At 33.5% G+C, this 25,601-nt stretch overlaps 2 protein-coding genes across 2 annotated transcripts; both read left to right on the top strand.

The window, feature by feature from the left end:
- The first annotated feature begins 4,470 nt into the window (after positions 1-4,470).
- Positions 4,471-5,748, top strand: LOC128170443 (uncharacterized). The gene has a single exon (XM_052836209.1). The coding sequence runs from the start codon at positions 4,567-4,569 to the stop codon at positions 5,245-5,247; it is 681 nt and encodes a 226-aa protein (XP_052692169.1). The 5' UTR covers positions 4,471-4,566; the 3' UTR covers positions 5,248-5,748.
- Positions 5,749-18,308: 12,560 nt separating this feature from the next.
- LOC128173489 (uncharacterized) lies at positions 18,309-24,428 on the top strand. Its single transcript, XM_052839187.1, has 5 exons — positions 18,309-18,523; positions 19,139-19,209; positions 19,625-19,771; positions 20,328-20,402; positions 21,173-24,428. Exons 1-5 carry the CDS (start codon positions 18,324-18,326, stop codon positions 21,385-21,387), a joined length of 708 nt encoding a protein of 235 aa, XP_052695147.1. The 5' UTR covers positions 18,309-18,323; the 3' UTR covers positions 21,388-24,428.
- The last annotated feature ends 1,173 nt before the right edge of the window (positions 24,429-25,601 follow it).

Here is a 25,601-nt window from a genome sequence, read left to right as displayed (position 1 = left end):
AACTTGTTTTTGTTATTGGGTGTTTGTATCTTCGCATTCGCTATATAGCATCGACGATGAGTTTTGTTTGAGATATGCATGCCTAAAATCGTTGAGTATAAATGCATTTAAGCCATAAATAATCCGATTGTCTTTTTTCATCTTGCACTTGTCGCCCATATTCAGAATTTCTTTGTCCCCTGTATGAGACATGGAAAGAGAAAATATAAAGCGTCACCGTAATCGATTTACTTAGACGTTTTTTGTTTTTTTTGTTTTTGTTATTTCCGGAAGGCAAACAAAGATGCGATCAGTAATTACCGTTGATATTTCTATATAATTTAAATCAACACTTACCTGCGGTAACCTTCCTTTCCATTTCACATATTTTAAAAACAATAGTTTTTGGTAAAAAATTGAAAAATACATTTGCATGCAGATTTACATGTACCTAGCCTTTCGGGATATTAACAACCAAACCTCAAAAGTCAGTAGCTGTTCATTATACCTTCATGTTAAATACTTAAATCTGTATGGTTTAGACGCAGTTGATAATCCGTTCTATTACCCTCAGCGTTAGTAACACACTTTGCAACGGGTAACACTATATAAACAGTGCCTGTTTGGGAGGGTAACAGTTGAAATTGACACCCCGAGAAAACCATTGTCAACCGACGCGAAGCGGAGGTTGACAATGGTTTTCGAGGGGTGTCAATTTCAACTGTTATCCTCCCAAACAGGCACTATTTATTTTGTTATACTGAATGTCTTTTTTAAAATTTTTAAGAAAATTTTACTGCTTTTATATAGGAATAACGTTAATTCTACAGCGAACCGTACGCGCATAATTTTCGCGCATGTAACATTTTTTAATGTTACCCGTTGCCAAGTGCGTTGCTAACGCTGAGGGTAATAGTAAATATTATTAACTGCGTCTTAACCAATCAGATTTCAGTATTTAACATGAACGTATAACAAAACGAATTGTTACATGCGCGTAAATTATGTGCGTACGGTTCGCCGTAGAATTCACGTCATTTCTATATAAAAGTAGTAGAATTTTCTCTTAAATTAAGACATTCAGTATAATTAAATAAAAAGTGCCTGTTAGGGAGGGTAACAGTTGAAAATGAGACCCCTCAAACACCATTGTCAACCTCGCTTTGCGTTGACAATGGGTAACAGTTGAAATTGACACCCGAGAAAACCTCCCTAACGGCACTTTCCTAATGAAATTCGAGGAATTAATTTCCGCGTAAGATCACAAGAAGCACATATCGCGGGTTTTAAAATCTCGCTTTTATTTTTCGGACAGATGTAAACTAATTGAAACTATGATTAAAGTTTGGCGTTCGCGATTTTATATTCTCGCGATTTGATTCTAAACAGTTGAGTTGCGATATAAAGTACCCCTGCAAAATAATGTATATACAGTATGTGACATAAAATGTAAGGGAAAACGGTACAAACATTATACTCTTGATAAATGAAAGTATATTCAGTTTATTTATTCAATGAATTAACTGTACCGAACTTTAATAGCATGCAGATTGGTCGGTTATATAACAGCGAGTTCATATATAGCATGTAGAATCATAACGATAGACATACATTTAGCTTACCCTTTTTATAACATTTACCGTTATCAAAACTATATAAAGACATGATTACAGACATTTGTACTTTCTTCAAGAGAATAATATAAAGTTTCATATATTTAGAAAGAGTTTAAATATTTTCCTTATTTATTACTTACATGTGATGTACAATTTTTACCGCGCGCCGTATAATATTTTAGGTATCATTTGTTCCAAGAAACAAACAAACTATTGCATCAGTTTTTGATGCATGATAGTCATTTTATTCTCAAATGTGCAATACATTGATATGAAATATTTTAAAATCTTTATAATCAATTAACCATAAATAATGCATACTGCGGTTTAATCGATCCATTTAACTAAACAGTTTTGGTCCACGTGTTTCACCTGTCAATCAAATCAGTCTGCGAGCTGCACCATCTCTCTCTCTCTCTCTCTCTCTCTCTCTCTCTCTCTCTCTCTCTCTCTCTCTCTCTCTCTCTCTCTCATGTTTGTATGTTTGTGCAAACAATACAGAAGTAATAAAGTCTTGTTTGCATGGATTTGATTTATTTTAAATACTAATGGTAAGTATAACGCTTTCAACTTTCTTCCCAATTCTAGGGTTTCTGATCCGCTCCGCTCTACATAAACCCTTGACCGAATAGGGAGTTTGACGGGGTTAGAAACCTCGCACGCTGGTTGGTGTCGTACAAGTTTGCATGATCCAATGAGAAATGTTGTTTCAATAATGATGTTAATTGTGAATTGATCAATGTTGAACCCCTGTCAAATAAATTTGAGACGGAATAGTAAGTATTTAACTTACTGTTATCGGTTTTTAGTCCGAATGAATCCATATTTTCTACGAATTTGATTTTGTTCATGGGAGCAGCCATATTGCTATACTGTTTCTGTTTATAAAGCATTCCCTGATTAGTCAGAACAAGAGGTCACAAAAGTTTAAAAATTAGTACTCTCACTAGATGGCGTAATCGTTAACCCGCATATGTATTGTCTTTTCGGTCAATGGTTTATGTAGAGCAGAGCGGATCAAAAACCCTTTACTTGGGAAGATGTTTCAACGCGTGACTTTACGTTTGTAGACTATCATCAGCTTTATCGGTACAAATATTATTTTTACAGCGCACATATAAGAACATGAAGTAAATGAACCTGTGCTTGCAAAAAATTATATTCACTGATGCAGAAAAAAAGTAAAACTGAAAAAAAAAGAAAATACATACGCACGACTATGACTAAACGCACGACATGATCGCGGCAAGGTGTGAATGTCAGACCATAGGCCTATATGACCTTTATATGGTTATCATCAATTACTTGTCAGCTGAATTGATTTTAAGCATTGAAGATGTGTCATGTAAACTTATTTTAGTGACATATAGGTCCAATGGGCCGGGTGTAATTCGATAATGTATAATATTGTATTGTACTATACTCATGACATACACATGTCACTATAATAAAATATTTACTTACTTACTTACTTACTATTTTAAATATTTTATTGTATATCACAGTCTACATCTGCAACCTTTTGTTTGACGAAGTCGGGAGTCCTCTCACAATGTCGAGTAAAAAAATTGCTTTAGCCTAATTTCTTTCACTTACGACCCACCTTACTCAAAGAATGTGACGTCATGTAAACAAACTTGTTCTGTACATGCGTTTGAAATGCTTCAAATGAAATTTACTGATATTTTCTGAGTGAATGGATCATTCACCGAACATTTCTATAAAAATATGGGACTTATTGTTGAAGTAATGATGTTTTCTTGTGTTGTGTAAACAAATAGGAATATTATGCGGTGGAAAAAGTGCTACTTTGTTACCGAAGGCCTTTCGAGAGCTTGAGAGTGAAGTATTGCGAATATACATCTAATAATCTTGTTTTTAATCATTTGCCAAATCGAAGAATCGTTTCAAGAAGCTCAAAGTATGTAGTGTGAATGAGGAAAAAACTATACAAAACTTACAAGTACGGGGAAAACAAAAGGAAAGCATCAGTCAACAGTATACGGTAGGCCAAACATTAAAAACAGTTGAAGGTAGACCTATCGTGAAAACAAAAATGATCACGTCCTATATTCATTATCATGATAATAATTTATCATAGATATCATTTTTTTGTAATGAAAGTAACTGAAGATAAATTCATCTTATCTTGTCCAATTGTTGTTATCGATAATTGATTATACAGCGAATAAAACGCATCTGCCCGGCTGAAGCCACCACTAAAACTCGTCACAAAACGGGAAATTTAACTATCAGCGCAGGTCTCGAGCAAAATGTAATTATCTTTAAATCTTTTCTCTTTTTAATTATATTTTAATGAATCATGTTTCGTTTTGCTCGAGGGCTGCGCTCTATATACATTTTCAAATTTTATAGTAAAAATTGCCTTGAATATGTTAATTTTCGGTAAACATCGTGCATTTAGCGGATGCTAGTGTTGCTTAGCAACGCTTTGCACGATTATTTTCACGGATTTATCGCTTGCACTTGACATCATATTCGTAATTATGCATTTATTTACTTTTCATAAACAACTTGAAAAATGTTGGAATTTTAGGCATTTATACCATTACAACCGTACCTAGTTCTTTAAAATATTGCCTCCTGAGGCGGATCTCATTGCATTGGAATAAACACAATTTACTTGTGTTTAACACAAATTTATTTGTGCTTTCCTTACAAATTTAATTTTTTTTTCCCCGAGGTTTATTTTATTACATTACAATTTATTTACAACAATTTTATATGCATGCGTTGTTAGTGGATTTTATTTTTAAATCTACTTTTCATTTATGCTTTCCTTAGGTTTGTCAGTTAATATTCATTAAACTACACAATATACTAATTAAGTATTCCGGAATTTTTATGTTTTATCATATATTTTCCGATCTATTCAGACCGGATGTTGACAATTGTTTACTAACCAATATCAGTGAATTTGTAATTTTAGTTATCGTCATCAAGAATAAGTATGCCACCAAAAAGAACAAGCCAAGCTCGCGCAAAACCATCAACAGTCTCAAAACAAAAGAAACGCAGGACATCAATGAACTTGGAAGTGGTTTCGCCAGCTTTATCCGTTTCGCCAGCTTTATCCCCCGATGTACTGGAAACCATCACAGCACAGGTGACCCAGCGGGTGACGGCCACAATTAGAGACGAGTTGACAACGCTGATAAACAACATTAACAGCAACAGTGCTTCAAATTCTCAGGGGAGTATTAGTATAAATCCTCTAGGGGCATCTAACAACAATGATAATGACGGGTTGGTAAGAGAATCTAGACATCTGGACAACGCTATTCAACACTCAGTTGAAGCGGTAGTTGTGGATCACTCTGAGAAAATCGCTGGTAAGTGTCCGACAGGTTTTGTTAGTACAGCAGTACCAATTGATGCAAGGGTATCGGATCAAACTAAATCAAAAATTTGGTCAAACCAGTATATAGAATTTGCAAGCCTTTTGTCGAAAGACAAACAAAAGAAAGGTAAGTTATCTATACAGGTCGAAGATGGTGACAGTCCAGGCAAGCTTACAATCCACCAGGTAGAGAACGATTCCCAAAGCGAGGTAACTCTCTCATCCATGCATGACTGGCTTACAGCATGGAATAGATTTGCTGCAATTTATTGTATTAAATACCCAGAATAACAAGCTAAATTAGCTAAACATTTAGAATCAGTCAGAGATATTGCAGACGCCAAGGGCAATTGGAAAGCTTACGACACCGATTTTAGGATGCTTGTTGCCCAAGGACAAGTTTCATGGGGTGATGTACACATGGAGTTATATGTTAATGCCAGACTGACGACAGCTCTATCTTCAAAACCTAACAAAAGTCATAAAGATATGTCATATAGCTCTATGCCAAGAGGTGTCTGTTTCCAGTACCATTCAGGTAAGAATTGTTCAGCAGGCTTTTCTTGTCGCTTCCAACACAGATGTTATAACTGCGGCGGGTCACACCCTTTTATTCAATGTACAAAGCAAGCCAAGCAGCCCTTTCGGATCATGCAGAGGTATCAAAACCAAACAGGTAGTACAAATACAGGGAAACAATATAACCAATCAAAATTATTTGGCACATCCAAGCAAGGGCCCAACACCAATCAAGGTAAATAGACTTGCTCATTGGTTATCAGGGTATGATGAAGATGAGACTAATTTTTTAGTTCAGGGTTTTTCAAAGGGTTTTTATTTAGGCTTTGTTGGAGAATGTCAAGGAATAGAGTCAAAATATTTAAATTCGGCTCTTACAAGACCAGAAATTATTGATCAAAAAATACAAAAAGAAATTTCGGCTGGTAGAGTTCAAGGACCTTTTGAAAATAAACCATTTTCCAATTTACAGTGTTCACCACTGGGTTTGGTTGAAAAGAAAGAGCCAGGTGTATTTAGAATGATTCATCATTTGTCATACCCAGAAAATCAATCAATTAATGATGGCATACCATCTGATGAGTCATTTGTTCAATACTCATCTATTTCAGATGCTATTCATTTCATAAAAAAGTGTGGAAAAGGTGCTTTCTGTTGTAAAACTGACATTAAGTCAGCATTTAGAATTATAAATATTCATCAATCTCAGTATCAGTTTCTTGGGTTCAAGTGGAAGAGTAAATATTACTTTGATACATGTTTGCAGTTTGGTCTAAGTTCATCTTGTAAAATATTTGAGCGATTCTCAACAGCCCTATGGATAGCACAAAATAAACTTGGTATACCATGTATATCACATGTTTTGGATGACTTTATCATTGTGGATACATCGCCAACTCAATGTGTATACAAGCTTAAATCTTTCTTGAATATGTGTTCAGATATTGGGGTTCCCACTTCACTTGAAAAAACATGTGGTCCTAACCAAGTTATAACTTACCTGGGTTATGAATTGGATTCAACAAAAATGGAATGCAGATTACCAAAGGAAAAAATTGTAAAGTGTGTCAACAAAATCCAGTTTGCGATGGAACAATCTAAATTAACATTAAAGCAGCTGCAGTCAATTATAGGTTTATTGAATTTTGCTTGTAATGTAGTGTTGCCAGGCAGGGCCTTTTTAAGGAGGCTAATAGATCTGACCATTGGAGTAAAAAAGCAGTATTATAGAATTAGGATGACGAAACAGGTTAAGGAGGATTTAAGTGTCTGGTATGATTTCTTGAGTAATTTTAATGGTTCTTCAATGTTTTTCCCAGATATATGGTTAAGTTCAACTGAACTAAGGTCATATACAGATGCATCTGGAGCTGTGGGGTATGCTGCGGTTTTTGGTAGTCAGTGGTTCAAAGGAGAATGGAATGACAGTTGGCGAAATCATAACGTAGCAGTTTTAGAATTATACCCAATTGTTTTGGGTGTTGATGTCTGGTCAAAATATATGGCTAATAAGTGCATTTTGTTTAACACAGAAAATCAAGCACTGGTTCATGTCATTAATAAACAAACAGCAAAAGATAAGCACATCATGTTTCTTTTGCGAAAACTGGTTTTGATATGCTTGAAGTTTAATATTTATTTTAAAGCTCAGCATTTGACTTCAAAAGAAATTTTACTATGTGATTGTCTTTCTCGTTCAAAGGTAAATCAGTTTTTACAATTGGCACCCTGGGCCGACAGCAATCCAGTTAACATATCTCCACTACCGCCCTTTCCAAATTAAGAGGTGACATACAAAGACTATTGGATGCGAGCCTTACTAATTCTTCTTTAGCTTCGTACTCTCATGCTTGGACAGTTTTTAAAGATTTTGCCGAGAAATACGAGTTAATTATTGAGTTCCCAGTGAAGCAACACATATTGGTATATTATGTTGCCTACCTATTTTCAAAGGACTATGCTGCAACAACTATTTCATCATATCTCTCAGCTATTAGTTACATCCATAAGCTCAACAGTTTTGGGGATCCATGCTCGTCTTTTTTAATACAAAAATTGCTCTTATCAACACGCAAACTTAAACCTTCACAAGATGTTAGAATACCTATTACAAAAAATATTTTGCATCAAATTTGTGACTTTTTACCAGTTACAGTTTCCAATGCATTTGAAAAGGCCTTGTTTAAAGCAATGTTTTTGTTGGCCTTTTATGGATTCTTGAGAGTTGGGGAAATAACATCATGTCAAAAGGTAATTAACAAAAATTTAATTCTGTTTAATCAAATTTCCAGGCAGCAAGATCATTTAATTATCAAATTTGTTACATATAAACATCACATGGGCAAACCATTTTTTCTCACTATTCACTCGGCAAGTAACAAAAAGTATTGTCCAGTTCAATGCCTAGAAGACTACATTAAGTTAAGAGGAGTACAAAATGGGCCACTTGTTTGTTATGTACCAAATATTCAAGTTTCCAGGGGTAAACTTTCGGCGGTATTAAAAAACTGTCTATCATTTGCAAAGTTGGATATGAGTCGCATTACTAGCCATTCTTTCCGGATAGGCATGGCGTCGCACTGTGCGGACATTGGCATGAGTGACAGCAAAATTAGACTGTTAGGTCGATGGATATAACATTAAGTTAAGAGGAGTACAAAATGGGCCACTTTTTTGTTATGTACCAAATATTCAAGTTTCCAGGGGTAAACTTTCGGCGGTATTAAAAAACTGTCTATCATTTGCAAAGTTGGATATGAGTCGCATTACTAGCCATTCTTTCCGGATAGGCATGGCGTCGCACTGTGCGGACATTGGCATGAGTGACAGCAAAATTAGACTGTTAGGTCGATGGAAATCAGATGCATTCAAAAGTTATATTAGACCAGTTAATCTAGTATAGAGAGAGCAAAGACTGACTGTGAACTTATGGATATACACTGTTATTCAGGAACATATGTATATTTCTTGATAACTTATAATGCGTTAAAATAATTTGAAATATAAGTTGTTTTTTTATTTTCATTCAAAGCTTTGAATGGGTTAGACATATGTATGTTCCTACCTATGATTACTATATATTACAAGTATTAGGTTACATTGTACATCTTTTTGGGTGGGGCATATGCATATCCTTACCCATGCATGAATAGTATTTGTATGTGTTTGCATGTTGATGGGACTAAAGTTTGTAAGGCATATGTATATCCTGGCAAATATTAGTCCATTTTAAAGGTATAAGAATGCACTTTGCCACTTAAAATTTTCTCCCTCCCTCCTTGGGGTCTGAACTTGATTTAATTAGAATTAATCAAGTACATGGCGCTTTCAGACCACAAGGATTATGTTTGTCATAAATTATCTAATCAATCACATCATTGATTACATCAGTAATGGGAGTTATGGATTATTTTAGTTGTAAAATATTATGGGTAAAGAATTAAATATTCATAATTTTATGAACTTATTAATTATTGTTATATAATCATCTATTGTCATTTTCCTGATTATTTCAAACCAAATTTGTTTAACAATAAAGTCACAAAAGTGGCAGAGTGCAACATACCTATTTGTTATGTGATGTTTTGCTGTACAAAGATGAAGGGCTCAGGTGGTTCAATTTTGAGCGGATAGAGGTTAATTATTTCATGAGTGAGAAATAATGCTATATGCAGTAATGGTCTATTTTGAAAATTATCAATTATGGATAAATGTTTTTATGTATATACATGTATATCCAATTTAAGGTTTATATGTTTGCCAAATTATTTCATAACAAATCCAAATGTTGTAAAATTTGAAAAACTGTTTAATGTCAAAAACATAAACCAACTTACCAATATTTGTAAACTACTTGATACTATATTTGAGAGAGTTAGCTCTCTTGGTTAAATTATATCTGTTACCCCTTCATCATGACTGTACCAATGATTGTTATTTATTATATTTATTGTGGTTTGTACATACTGTACATAAGTATTTTTCTACACTGTAAATTCAGTTATGAGAATAAAGTTCATTGTCATTGTCATTTGCTACATGTAGCCTGCATACATAATTAAAATATTATAGATCACTGATAGGTTTTGCAAAAGTAATGTCAGAAGTGAATATGGCTTTTAAATATTCTTTTATTTTTTTATAATTATTTTTTACAATAAACAAACACATCTTGATAACACAGAAAAAATAGCCGATTAAATGTTTATCTGTTCTTTACAATTTTGTAGCACTTAAACTAATGAAGAAATAAAAAAAGGTTATTTCAATTCTTATTCTGAATGATCGGATCGGCATTTTATAAGCATCTATTAAATAATACTGCTATTGTGCCTAAATATATTACTATCCGAGCACAGAAGAACCAGAGCGGGGAACTTATGTGGTATAAATTCATATTTGCAACAATTAAATGACAATCATAAAGTATTTTTGCATTTGCTTTTGCGTTTAAATATGTATGCACCACATTCTGTCGTTAAATGTAAACATTTTTCTTTACTTATAACATTCAGTTAAAACAATTCTCAGAGTGTATATCTAATCTATATGAAAATATATGCAATGAAAATAATCTGGAATAATAGACATTATTATTATTATTATAATTATTATTATTATTATGACATGCCATGAATAATTTCTTCTCAATATTCTACCTTGAATAACTGTAAGTTACAGTACAAAAATCAAAGTACTGAAGAACTGATGGGAGTTGATTTTATCGTTTATTATTTATTTTAGAATCAACGATATATTATTTTGCATGGCAAGTAGTTTTGTATATGTATCTGAATTATGCACATTTTTTTAATATGAATTATTCTCCGACAAGAATTTCGCGAAAACCCCATATGAATCATGTTGTGTAATATTCAAAGGATTAATTCCATCAAACTACGTATCAGTAATCGATATTTCAAAGAAATAGTATGGATCGAAGTACTATTGAACTCTAGTCTCGTCTGTCTCCGTTAATCTACGATAAGCAAGAAAGACTCTCTGCTTGTCGGAGATTTACGGATATGTTGAACTCTGGCGTAGAAATACATATCATGTACGACTACAAAAAATATCTAAATTGTTCGTACCATTTAAAATCTGACTATTTAAAAGGCATCTATAAATAAGTTTCCTTGAAAAACAATGTTTTAGCATACATTACATAGGATTTATTGATTATTTTCAACGCGGGGGTGTTAAGGAAGCATATGGAATCTGAGTTACATGTAATTCTGTGAAATCACAAATCTTAGTTATTATGTACATATTCAAATATATAAGCAACGAAACGTAGACCAAAAACAAAAAAAAAACACTGAAGACAATTTTTGCCAGAAATTAGTTTGTATTACGTAGATTTACACATTGATGACGTCATGACTAAAAGCTGAATGTCGTGTGAATTTGATCGGAAAGCATCGTAAACATATTCAAAATATAACTAATCTAAGAACTCTAATAAAGTATTGTGGTGTGATTTATTGAGAATTGAACATAAGAATACTGGGGGAGATGTTAGTTTTATCAATCATTCGCTAAAAGGTATGTAAATTTGCTTTTATTTCTCGGCCAGGCTTTCCTCTGTCGTTGTTTACGATATAAAAATCTGACTAGAACAACACTACCCCGTGTATATTGAACTTTAAATTTTATACGTATCGTTAGTTTGATCAATGTTTAAATTGAAAAGTGCTGCTAGAATCCCATGGTGTGTGTTGTTTTAATGCAATTTGCCGTTTTCCGTGCAAACGTTAAAAAAGTTGGGAAGGTTTTACGAGAACCGGATGAATAACTTTTTAATAAGGAAAAACATAGGATTCTAGCAGCGGTTTTGATTAAACTGAGATGTTTTGCCTTCACTTCGTATATTTATTTTATTTTGGAAACCGCGGGGTAGTGTTGTTCTATCACATTTTATGTTAAGGAATATACGTAAGCTATTTATAGTTGTCACGTGATAATGCACTAATGTGGCAGTGATGTACTACCCGATTTTATTGCACTGACATCTATTTTAAAGGATAATACTAAGTTTTTGATCTTATTCAAAATAATTATTTAATTTCACGATTTTGAATACAACAGTCAAAATAAGACGCCATATTGGCCATATGCTTCCTTAACACCCCCGCGAAGGACTAAATGTTATCAGCGGTGTTAGTTTGTGCTTAGGTCCAAACACTGTTTCACCTTCTGTTTGCCTGAGTAACTGCATATGAGAGTTGATTTAAAATCAACCCCCAAAAATGATGAAGCTAAAGAGAAACATAAGGTTATTATTCATACTAAGAATTAAGTTTCATAATGATTTTATCAAATTTCATTTATTATTATTATTTATTTAAAAAATCAACATAATGCCATACCTAAAAATTTTACATCTTGGAATAATATCAAGCTATATCAATTGATAAACGACTGGATCTTCATGTAGTATTACCCATAAAATTTTTACACAACCCTTTTTATAATAATTCATTCACGAGTCTCTTAAATTTATATTAAATAACACAAATGAAAATTGAACAATTAAAATAAATTAAACATCTTTTCTAATTATAAATTTCCCGTGCGGAACCTCATGGTATTTTCTACACAAGTGGGTTTTCTCTCTTGGTTTTCGACGTGATCATACATGCATGCCTTTATAAACAGTAATTAAAGTATCTATTTTGCAATATAAAGGCTATGGGTTTTATCCAGATTGTTAAGCTAGTTTTTGGGCCCGAATCGTCAGATCTAGAGATTCAGAGACTTTAGATGAAAATGGTAAACCTACATGAAGTTTAAGTCGGCCGCGCGAGTGAACAGATGCTAACGGGTGGATAAACAAGTTTTTATCGTTAGCGAAAACGCAGTTGCGAATATTATGATTTCTCATTAACCGGTAATTTTCAAATTAATTTATATTCAAAACATTTTATTTCAGATTCAGTGCCGCAATGTAAATTGTTCCGGATTGTAAACTAGTTCATATCAAACAAGCACGGAATCTACATTCGATCGTGAGTTCTAAGTAAAATATTTATAAAAAATATAAACATTTATATTAAACAGATATATCTCTACAGATAATATGCGTCAAAATCTACAATATGACGTCACATCGACAAGTGCACTGCGATCATTCTGTTGTTTATATTTATCGTTGTTGGACCTTTTTGACTACAAATTTTGAAATGTTTTGAATGATGTCATTGTTAAAATTTCCCCTACTTTCTGGTCGGCGCTAGCACAAAGTAAACCTTAACAGTACTGCGTAGGTAGCAAATTCAATATCAAACATGTATCTGAAATCCAAACGGAAGACCTTAATGTTTTTTGTTGGATTTCTGTTTCCCTACATTTTTTTGTTCGATTTTGTTCACGCAGTTTCTCGGAAACGGCTGAACCGATTTACGACAATTGTTCAGATCTGATAGGTATTGGTCTTAATCTTGTTGGATTTTTTTGTTGGTGACCTCTGTGCCTGTCTTGAGATTTCTTGGATTTATATATAAATATTTGATTGCGCCCATGAGAAAAGGGTCTTTAAGACGTTTTGTTAGAAACAGAGAAATAACGTCATAAAAAAATGACGTTACGTAAAGAAAAAAACTCGTCCGATAGTACTAAACAGCGGCGCTGTAATTTTGATACTTTGTTTATGAGAACGTGTCTTAATAACGTTATTATTGGTATCAAATGACATGTTTTGTAAATTTGATCATTTGTTGCTTTACATGTTTTAACTAAATATTTTTCAGAGGAACTAAACAAAGAATAGCACGAAAATTCAAAACACTATTGTTACATGTATCTCAATTTTCGTGTCCTACTGAGCTTTGGCGCATTTAGTGCTAAACATATGAAAAACAACCATGCAACACATCAATTTTTCTTCTATCAACCGTAGAAATATTCCATATAGTTAAGAAGAACAACGCAGACAACCCCCCCTCCCCCGAATAGAAAAATCTCAACATCTGAAAAACGGACGTGGCGTCATCGAGGCAAAATAATTTGCTTTCAGGTTTAGACCAATATCTATCATTTCTGAAATCGGCCGAGCCGTTTTGACAAATTTTGTGCACAAGAATCGAAAAAAAATAATTGAGAAAAAGAAACTGATAAATAACAATAAGGTCTTCCTTTGGAAACGGAACACCTTAATAATATTGTTACTTATTATTATTATACAAGTATTTATTGCTATAAGTTTTCATGAGATAACAATAGTTCGTTTTAATACATGCATGTCTTGATACTCTTAAAAGTTATTTTGGCTTACAAAATATGCTTATTTGTTTCTTACAAGCAATCGAAGGTTGCAAAGTAAATATTCCAACTCCTGATGTCCAAACTGCAGCGGGCTGCCTGTTCAGCTATGCAAACCCAAGTGTCTGTACCTGAAGAAAATATATATTGATATAAGCCGAGTTGCCTGTTTTTCGTGACATTATTTATTTCTATTAATGTATACTTTGTAGATAATGTTTGTTGAATTTTATCTGCACCAAACTTGGTATCAAATAAAATATTTGCTGTGTCAGCGTTTGAAATAATAATTTTGTTAATAGTATATATATATATATATATATATATATATATATATATATATATATATATATATATATATATATATATATATATATATATATATATATATTTTATTTTTATTTAAAATATGAAATGATAGAAAGACATATCTAATTATATCATTAATTATTTAATAAGATTGAAAGGTACATTATCTAATCTAAAAGCTTTAGTTGACTACATGACTTGTTTACGAAGTAACTCACCACATTTGTTAAAAGACATATCGGCTTTTATTTCAGATGTATCCACATTAAAATTTAATCTCCTGCTTTCTGTACCGCAGATTACACGGGTATTGTTAATGCAATTTAAATATGTCTGGTCAGTACTAAAAAACATAAAAAGACATATTATATTTTTTGGACAATGCATACTGAGTTCATGGCTTTGAATGAAAAAAAGAAACATTCTGTTTGATAAGCATGTATGAATTAACTCAGGTTACGTTTTTGAATACACAGGGCGAAAAACGATCTTTAAGCAAGTCCTTAAAGGTGGCTTAAAGGGGGCGTAAAGGTGGCTTAAAGGATATACCATCTGTAAATCAACTTTAAGTCACTTTTAAGCTGAGCTTATAGGTCCTTAATGTCCAAACTTCTTTAAGTCACCTTTAAGCCATCTTTAAGCCGCCTTTAAGCATCTTTAAGTGGCATTAACGCTCCCTTTGAGTTGTCTTTAAACCATCTTTAAGATCCCTTTAAGTCAAGTTTGATCAAGCTGAACAATAAAAACATATATCAAATGAAAACGCTCTTTTATAGTGATGGGAGGGGGTCATCCGAATGATAACATAATTTCCAAGGAAGGGGGGTGGTGTTCCAGGCGGTTTTAATTGTCGCTCCATTAAACACGGATCGCTATCGTCAACACCGCTCCGATAGACACAGATTCCCATTATAAAATTCTTTATAATTTTTTGGGGGTTTCAAAATTATTGTAGGGGTGAGCGCAGTCTCTGTATCTTAATCTGTGCATGAAACTAATTAAAGTATGTTTGTTTCCTATTATACACTAATCGGTGAAATTTCTCTCTCTCTCTCTCTCTCTCTCTCTCTCATTTCATCTGGTTATTAAACAAAATAAAGATAATGAACCAAAAATACATGATTTAATTTGATAATCGGTTTCAGGTTTGTATTTTTTTTTTCAATTTTCAATATTTTTAGGTCTAACTCTAGATCTGCTAGATACAAGACTCTCAACTGCCTTTGTTATATCGGGCAGGATATCACTGCTTTGTTTGTCTAGACATAGTTTTGTTTGTTTGTGTATATGTAATTAGAGTCTATTGTTTGTCCAACTTAAGAAAACCCCTGGAACTAACACAGAATATACAAGATATACACAACAGTTGTGTCGTGTGCCCAGGTGCAGGTATGTGTATATCTAATTAAAGTCTATTGTTTGTCCAACTTAAGAAAACCCCTGGAACTAACACAAAATATACAAGATATACACGACAGGTGTGTCGTGTGTCCAGGTGCACGTCAGGGTTTCTAAAGGCGTTGAATCATAGTATGTACGAGTATACGATAAGTCTAGTGAATAAAAGTTAATTTACATTAATTTTGTAATTCATTTTCAAAGTATTATTTCCAAGCTCTGGGTTTCAAAAACGTTACGTCTACAAATTAACGATACATGTATGTAAGGGTAAATTAATTAATATACCGGTGATCATTAATAGGGGTTAATTATTTAAATATATGTATAGGGGAAAATATGTCATATACCGGGCCTGGTACATCATACAATTGTACGTACAAATATATGTGTACATCATTTGCAATTGCCACATGCAGTAAATATGTCACCCGTAATTGGTAATATTGTTTGTTATAGAATTGATAGTTTAAAAATCATGTATACAGTTAAGTATTTAAACATACTGGAACGGCGCCGCAATCATGAAAACCGGGAAATTGAGCAAATACCCTAAAAGTTTCATTGCATTTAATAAAACAAATGATTTCATTTTCTTTCTTACATTTTTATAGCTATTAATTAGATGAACGTATATCTAGTCGGTTTAAATTTATTAATTAAAAAAGCCTTCTAGTGAGCCTAACGGTTTCAATTTAGGTATAACATATTTTTGTTCACTGAAGACCACGTTCCGTATTTAATTCTAAATACATGCATGCATGTAATTTATAAATTAGATATAATTGAGTGTTACAAACTGAATGGTTTGTCAAAACTTTTTTAAGTAAATACATTCAATACATTGATTCAATATCCACTGATATATAGGATATAAAAACACTCATAAATATGTAGTTACCGTGTCGCAGAGGAAGTGCGGTGATGCTAGTAATCAAAGGGTACAATGTACCTGGTTCGATTCTCGCCATGGGCGTTTTTTTATTTTTATTTTTTTATTTTTTTTACTAGAACAAAAAACGTTTTTAATACCTTTTCTTTCATAAAGTTAATACATTTTGTTGGTAAATAAAGCACAATATTGAATTAATTTTTTATTAATGGCTTAAAGGTGGCTTAAAGGTAGCTTAAAGGTAGGCTAAAGGTGGCTTAAAGAAGTTTGGACATTAAGGACCTATAAGGTGTCCTTAAAGGTGGCTTAAAGATAGTCTTTAAGCTGCATTTAAACCATCTTTACGCTTTCTTTAAGCCACCTTTAAGCAACACATATAGCTTAAAGGTGACTTAAAGATCGTCTTTAAGCTACCTTTAAACACCTTTAAGCTATCTTTAAGGAGAACTTAAAGATGGTCATTCATCCTGTGATAGTTTCCAGGTTATCAATCAGTAATACATAACTATACATGTAACTAAGGAGTGTAAAGAAAATAAATTTTAGAATATTTAACTTTTAGGTTTTTGACCGCACAAATGTCAATTTATCTACTGTTTAAGCATTCAAAAACATAATTTCATTCATACAATTTCTTGTCGCAATTTGAGTTAGTGTTCAGAGAATCAATTAAAACAAATGCACAATATTCTAAATGGATACGAAAATATTGTCCGCAGCTTTGCAGTGGAAAATACTTTGTCTGTTTGACTCATAAAGTTATACTAGACAACTCTTATGAATGAATTAAAAAAAATCAAACTAGGGGCACAGAAAACAAAATTCTCATTGTTCATATCGTTCACCTGAGCAACAACAGCCATTAAAAATCAGCATTGCTACTATAAACCTTATTTACACTTTGAAACCTTATGGAGCCCGATAATTGACAGTGAACCATAGTCTAAATGATTGACAATGAACAATACTTAAAGAAGTTTACATATATTATTACACTTCAGTGTTGAAAATAGATTTTTATAATGAAAAGTTTGACGCTATCAATTGTAGCCTCACCATTTCCTCGGGGGAAAATGTATCAATTGAACAAAATTGAATCTGAGATGCTTCCAAACTAGTCACTGTTTTTATGACCAAATGGTGTGTAAGAAGATTTAGTAAAGATTTTTCACTATATCTTTCTATGTAGAAAATTACCCCCCCCCCGCCCCTTTGGTGGCCTCACCCAAACCCAGGAGTTCATGATTTAAACAAACTTGATTATACAATATCCGAGGATGCTTCCATAACTTTTTAGCCAATTTGTCTTGAGAAGATTTTTGAAGATTTTCATCTACATACATGTGAAACACTATGTTAAAATTGCCCCCCCACCCTTTATAACCCTGACCTACCCCCGTTCTTTTTTTTTTACAACAATCTTGACTTGATACTACCTAGGGATGTTTCCACACAAGTTACAGCTTTTCCGGCATAATGATCTTTGAGAAGAATGCCGTTAAAGATTTTTTCTTTATATATCCCTATGTAAAAAAATTCAATCCCCTTCATTTTAGCCCCACCCTACCCTAGAGGATCATGATATAATCAAACTTGAATTTAAATTACCTGACAATACTACCACAAAATTTTCAACTTTTCTTGCCAAATGGTTTTTGAGAAAATTCTTGGGGGCCACCAACATGTAAAAATCTCAGCTCAAATCTCAGCCTCAAATCTTAAATTTCTGACTCTGGTGAGATTCTGCTAAAACGGCGTGCCACCAAACTTTCTCAGAGTCGCCTCACGAGAGTTGAGTTTTACGGAAAAATCTCAGCTTATTTTCGTTACCGCAAGCGGCCTCTCAGGAAAAATGGCGTCGATCGGGTAAGTCAACTCTACTTTCATTTTCTTGTTTATCGCGTTATTTATGTAAATTACATGTGAAAATTATAACTGACGTCACATGTGATAGTCGTCTGCATGTAAATATTATTCATTGCGTTCAGAAATGGCGAGCGAATGTTCTGAAAATGTCTCAGACGCCAGTTTAAAAATTAAAAAACCTAACTGGACCGAGTTGGAAAAGAAAATTTTGGTGGAAGAAGTGCATTTAAGGGAGGGTTTATTGTTTGGGAAATTTAAGGGTGCTGGGGGTGGGAAGATAGCGAAGGACGTTGCCTGGAGAGAGGTTGCACAGGCAGTGAACGGGTATGTTTATCTTCACCAGTTGAAATTGTTGTTTTTATTTTAGGGAATTCCCAAAGTGTCACATGGTTTTGAGCGATAAATATAGAATAAACATGGATACTGATACTTCCATGCGGGTTCACAGAGTTGGATGGTTTTCCCCCAGATGCAAAACCAGTCTTCAACAAAAAAAATGCGATAAGATTTGTTTTTATAGTCCTCTTGAGTGATAAATTAATTGCTTAATGGCTTAATTTGAACTTGGTATAATACGGTGCACTGCTCTATAAATCAAATGTGATTAGAAGAAGCAGGCCCTTAATCATCTAAAATCTATAAGTGCAAGCCAAACAGTTTTTGTTATACATGTATATCTTGTCTTGATTTTGTACATTGCTCATTAGTAATTTGAATATCATTTATGAAGAAAAATTTTTTAAAAGTACAGTACACAATAAAAAAAATGTTATATACTGTGAAAATTACTTCTTATTTAGGGGCATATAAATTATGGAAAACTTTTCATTGTCAAGACAGTTCATTGGTTATGTTTTATAAATTGTATAATGATGTGCAATGTACACAGATTATTTATCCAAATTGAGCATCACTGCATGACAATAAATACTATTTTAGGAGCAGTGGTTCGGGAATACTGAGGACAAGCGGGGAGGCTGCCAAGCAGTACAGTAACTTGAAGCAGAGGGGTAGGTACATGTGGTATAACTGATTCATTTATACCGTGGAATCATTAGAATTTGTTATGGCTTAATTTTCGTGGTTTCTGTGGGAATGAGCACTTCCCCATGAATTTACATCATAGGTAGAAATTAAATTCATTCCTTATAATAATATTCGAACAACTGAAATCAGAAAATAAGGCATATTGTTTGTTAAAATGACGATTCGTGTATGATTTAAATTGTAATATCAGGCAGATTATAACGTTTGGCATGCATGTCGTATCATGACGTTACTAGGCAAGTTATGTTATATGATATATATTATGAAATGTTTAGCCAATCAAATTAGGTGATATATTTGGTTTGCATAATGATGATTATTGTTGAATAATCTTCTTATCTTAAAATTTCACTAACAAGGAATGATGATCAATTGTAGCCAAAGGAAAGTTATCAGAAGCAAAACGCCCAAAGACAGGAGGGGGTCCCAAGCCACCAAGCCCCACACCAGTTGAGCTTTCCATTTTGGAACAACTGGAAGGAAGGCCTTCCCTTGAAGGAATATGTGGAGGAATAGATACAGCGGGTAACTATGTTGTGTTGTATATTGAAATATTTACTTTTGCAAATATGTTTCCCTATATGAACCTATCAATTAAAACATTTAATTCTGTATCAACTTTTTCATGATGTCAAAAAGTCATAGCACAGGCTTGAATTATTGTTTACATAACATCTCAGTAATTCTAACAGTTCTAAACTATTTGCATTTTTCAAATAATAAATATGCAGCAATGTTAAAAAGTTCAGTGGGATATGAACTTGGGTGGTAAGTGATCAAATCTTCTGAGAAAGCCCTGCTGAGAGTTTATGTTAACATGTATAGCCTGAAGGGCAGAGATTAAAAACAACAGTGTGGTGTTTCTATCACAATGTAAACCAGATTTCATGGTACTGACCCACTTCTTTGTATATGATATAAAAAAAGGAACCAATTGTTAAATTTATGAGAAAGTTAAGTACAGGATATACTGGTATATCAAACCCCAACACTTATTTGTATGTGAAGTTTCATGTCCAAAATGTTGCAAAAAAAAAATAGGAACAAGCATATTAAGAAACTCTGGCAATTTTTATTTAAGATCCAGTGGAAACTCAGCCTTCCACCTCTTCTTCAGCATCTTCAGATGTGCCTGCAAAGAAGAAGGATGTACAAGGTAAATAAATTCTTAAATCATATTTTGATAGAAACAATTATAGAAAGTACACAGGGCAATGAACTTAGTTGGTACATGATCAAATTCTCCGAGAAGACCTTCTGGCTTCAGATGTTTTGATCATGTGTTAACCAAGTCCATATCCATGTGATCATTCCAACATTACCCATATGATAAACCTTTGCTTTATCAAACGGGTGATGATTTATCAAATACCTCCGGTCAGAACTTTTTTTACACAGCCCTTCGCTTCAACACTTCAGTTACCTATTTTCGAAGATTTGCAAGTACTTTCAACGTAACTATATCTACCACAAAAATTGATATAAAATGGATTTTGTCCAAAATTTAAATTACAAGTATGAACTTCAAGGAAAACACTTAACTGCGTAGCATATGCATCGGAACCTGGGTGCTATTGGAAGAGGGGGCTTAGCCCCTCCCCCCACCCCTTTTTTGGCAAAGTTATACATAACCGTAACCAAAAGACCCTTTTTTCTTGTTTGTCAAGATTTTTTTTGTAAGTTAAGCCCCCTTCAAACTTTCAAATTGCTTTGTGTAGTTTATAAAACTGCAATTTACATTAACTATCAAGAAGTTCATCCTGACGACGCGATGAAAACAAATCGCTCTGGTTGTGTTGTGGTTGGGGTATCACTAGTGAGCATTAGCTCACAGATATCTTGTTAATATGGTTATTATTGCTCAGATGAGAAATGTGGCCCATGGGCTTTTTGTAAATTTATTTTGTTGTTGTTTTTATAATACAGATTCTGGTAAGAAAAAGAGGAAGCTTACCATCCTGGAGCTAGAGGAAAGGAACATATCATTAGAGAATGATAAGCTTCAGGAAGAAATAGAGAAGCTGAAAGACGAGAGACAGCTCATTGTGGCCAAGAAATCATATTATGACCTAAAATTCCAAATTTTATGTAATAATAATCCTGAGGTAGTAGCTCAAATGTTGAAGAGCAATGAATGTTGAAAGTTTTTACATAGAAATTTACGATAGTTAAGAGCTGATATATCAGCACATTTCTGGTGCCATATAATGACATTTTTACTCCTAATTAATCATATATCCACTTCATTTTTGAAGAGTTTTTCCTAATGAACCGAAAATATAACTTTGAGCTTTTCTGGTAAAAAATTTGTCTATTGTGGTTGTTGCCATTGTTCATGTTGTAATCTTTTCACAATTTCATCTTCAGAACTAAAGGTAAATTTTAACTAAACTATGAACAAAGCATTTTAATATGAAGGTAATTGCAGTTTCTTAACATAGAAAGTTATACATGTCCTCTTTCAGAGGGAGTTAATAAAGAATTATTGGTTTTTCAGCTCATTGAGACAAAGTGTCGGGGGGGGGGGGGTGAGCTTATGCCCTTTAACTTTACTAAACTTGCATGGATGGTGCGCATTATGATACTGATGCACCCGACAGGCTTGAGTGCTAAATCTGAGCTATAGGTTTCGGATGCTGGAGGAGGATAAGTTTTAGTTTTTTGGAACAGGTCAAATGTTTTATAGATAATAGCTTTTTTAGCTCACCTAAGCTGAAAGCTCAAGTGAGCTTTTCTGTTCACATTTTGTCTGTCGTCCGTCTGTTCGTAAACTTTTCACATTTTCAACATCTTCTCAAGAACTACTGGGCCAATTTCAATCAAACTTGGCACAAATCATCCTTAGGCAAAGGGGATTCAAAGTTGTGAAAATCTTTAAAAATCTTCTTCTCAGAAACTAATCAGCCAGATCATTCTTTATAATTGTTAAGACATTGGCTCCAGGACAATTATTCGGCCTCACAAGAAGGTTCAGAGATTGATGTAGTTTTATATCCAATATATAAATAATTGTTAAGGATCTTTTTGATAACTGCAATACTCAACATGTGATATGACTATAAAATCATCCTGTTAGAAAAGGGACTAATGATTATAAATATAAGAATTTCCAGGGGGGGGGATGGATTTTATTTATACAGGACCTACATGTATTATTGTACATTGTCCAGATAGTTTGTATTATGACTCCATTAAGCTGATTATATCATACCTATTGTTCCTCAGGTGAGCGATGGCCCATGGGCCTCTTGTATAGTGTTTATAACTATAATATAAACAAATCGCAGAGGTAGTTTCAGATGCAGAGCCTGATCTCTAATGTTAAAAGTAAATATTTTGATGTATTTTGTGATATGATATTGTATCGTATAATACTATATTGTATCATATTCGCGGTTTATAAAGCGTAAACTGCCCCAAGTTATGTTATATTGTAAAAATCAAAGGATGCAATAATGTATTTTATATTATTGTATTGATAAACATTGTATCTTATAATACTGTATGAAATGAACATATGATTATCATACCAGCTTTTAACATATGATATACGATATTGTGTCAAAACAGTATCCAAGAAGGAAAACTATGATTTTCATATACAGTACCGATCAGACCCAACCTAACACCAGAGTAAACCCCAACTAAACCCTGGGTTTACTTTTTGGGTTTGCTTGGGGTTTACTCTAGGTTTACTTTTTGAAAATTTGGGTCCACTCGGGGTTTACTTTGGGTTTACTCTGGGTTTAGCTTGGAATTACTTTGAAATTGCTTTTGAGGTCAAATGTATGCACTGAAGTGTGAAGCAGACTAGTATTTTATCTTACCATCCTACTGCCTGTAATTCCTACCCTTTGTATATTTTGAATACACAGTTAGCGTCTGCTTTCAGGGGTATACTTCTGACTGTGTTTACTCTCTGTGTCCACTCTGGGTTTACTCTGGGTCCACTCTAGTAAACCCGAAGTAAACCCAGAGGAAACCCAGAAAGTAAACCCAGGGTTTAGTTGGGGTTTACTTTCTGTTAGGTTGGGTCTGATCGGTACTGTAATATGCATAAGGTGGTGTCATTAAGGTGATGAATTTTTTTATAGAATAGAAGACAAAATGTTATAATATCTTCTTCTGATATATAAAAAAATGAAAGGGGCTTAATGTTTAACATAGAAATTTGTGAAGAAATATTTAATCGTCTTTGTAAACAAGACCTAAACATGTATTATACGTTGAGTATTTTGTATTTGATCCCATAAAGCATAATTAAAGTAATAGCTATTTATGTTGCACAGGTGAGCAATGTGGCCCATGGGCCTCTTATTAATATTTACTATTTAGAATATATTATGCCACTCTAAGCTTTGGATGATAAGCTTCCTCTTTGAAAATAAGTCATTTTTGTTCTTAATGATGTGTGCATTTTAAGTCACTGTCCACTGAAGAATGTTAAATATGATATGATTGTGATACATTGCACTTTTAGCAATACGAGTATTCAAGTTTATGCCAGTATGATTTATTCACTGTAGTTTGTAATACCAGTAAGAATTATATGAAAGTTGTAATGAAAGAATAATTGTTTCATCTTTTATATATATTTGACAATGATATTATTTTAACAAGTTGAGATGATGCGTTGTATTGCTTGTTTATTGTTTAAGTAGTTTACATGTACATGTATTTGATTGAATGGCAGATATATGTGACTACATGTATATACGTAAGTTGCTTTATGTGATTGTTTTCAACTCTATTAAATGTTATCATCAATGATTATTTTAGCACCAATTGTTGTATTTATTTGTAGTCAGTGAAATATCCTGACATTCATTAATTCATTATTATTATAATTAATCATTAATCAATTCACCATGTTAGTAATATGTATAAGGTACCGTTACATAAAGTAGTAAATTGTAAACTGTAATTTTATAATTAAAATTCAAAGATGTTGACTTTGCATAGAACGTACTCATAAGAAGTATGTATCTCTCACGTGGTCCCTCACGGTGCGTCCTACAGCGTCTTCTGGAACCCTAACGTGGACGTCCACGGCCACATCAACTGCATTCGTCAAGTCTGAGTCTCTCATAATGTCCCTCCGTTGAATACCTATATTGTGGAGAATAGCACATGCTGTCACTATTCTGCACGCTCTTTCTGGCTTGGTCCGAAGGCCACAGTGGAGGGCATGAAATCTCCCTGCAGAACTCTTGGATACTAATAGCGTGTCCCCAATGGTAATATAGAATGACCCCGTAGCGAAATAGCGTAGCGCTACTAAAACTTGATACAGAGGGGTAAGAGGGTTGTTACGATGGCTGTGGTATGTTAACCGGTCTTGCATTAAACTAACAAGGAACATAATAGTTTCTGGGACAAATCGATACCTTTCGAATACCTCGGCTTCATTGAGGGTCTCTAGGGGATTGGAACGATCGTTGAAACGTCTCGGAACTCTATTGCAACGGCGACGTTGACGTTGCAGACGTCGTCTGACGGCCATTTTTGATGAGTGAATTCACGTGAGATTTATTTGAGGTTACTGTATACCAATCTCAAGATTTTCTGAGAAATCTCAAATTTTTTTCTCATTTGAGTCAGAAAAAACATTGGTGGCACGCACGTTTAAGAAAAATCTCAAATTTGAGAAAAAACTCAAAGTCAAGTCTGAGTTTGAGAAAAAATTTATTTGGTGGCACAGTTTGGTGAGAAAAACTTAAATTTTCTGAGAAATCTCAGATTTGAGAAAATCTCAGCGTTGGTGGCCCCGAAGCCTGCTAGATACAAGACTCTCAACTGCCTTTGTTATATCGGGCAGGATATCACTGCTTTGTTTGTCTAGACATAGTTTTGTTTGTTTGTGTATATGTAATTAGAGTCTATTGTTTGTCCAACTTAAGAAAACCCCTGGAACTAACACAGAATATACAAGATATACACAACAGTTGTGTCGTGTGCCCAGGTGCAGGTATGTGTATATCTAATTAAAGTCTATTGTTTGTCCAACTTAAGAAAACCCCTGGAACTAACACAAAATATACAAGATATACACGACAGGTGTGTCGTGTGTCCAGGTGCACGTCAGGGTTTCTAAAGGCGTTGAATCATAGTATGTACGAGTATACGATAAGTCTAGTGAATAAAAGTTAATTTACATTAATTTTGTAATTCATTTTCAAAGTATTATTTCCAAGCTCTGGGTTTCAAAAACGTTACGTCTACAAATTAACGATACATGTATGTAAGGGTAAATTAATTAATATACCGGTGATCATTAATAGGGGTTAATTATTTAAATATATGTATAGGGGAAAATATGTCAAATACCGGGCCTGGTACATCATACAATTGTACG

This window comes from Crassostrea angulata, chromosome 2 (assembly GCF_025612915.1).
Source record: "Crassostrea angulata isolate pt1a10 chromosome 2, ASM2561291v2, whole genome shotgun sequence".
Lineage (NCBI taxonomy): Eukaryota > Metazoa > Mollusca > Bivalvia > Ostreida > Ostreidae > Magallana > Magallana angulata.
This window is presented reverse-complemented; position numbering and strand designations above follow the sequence as displayed.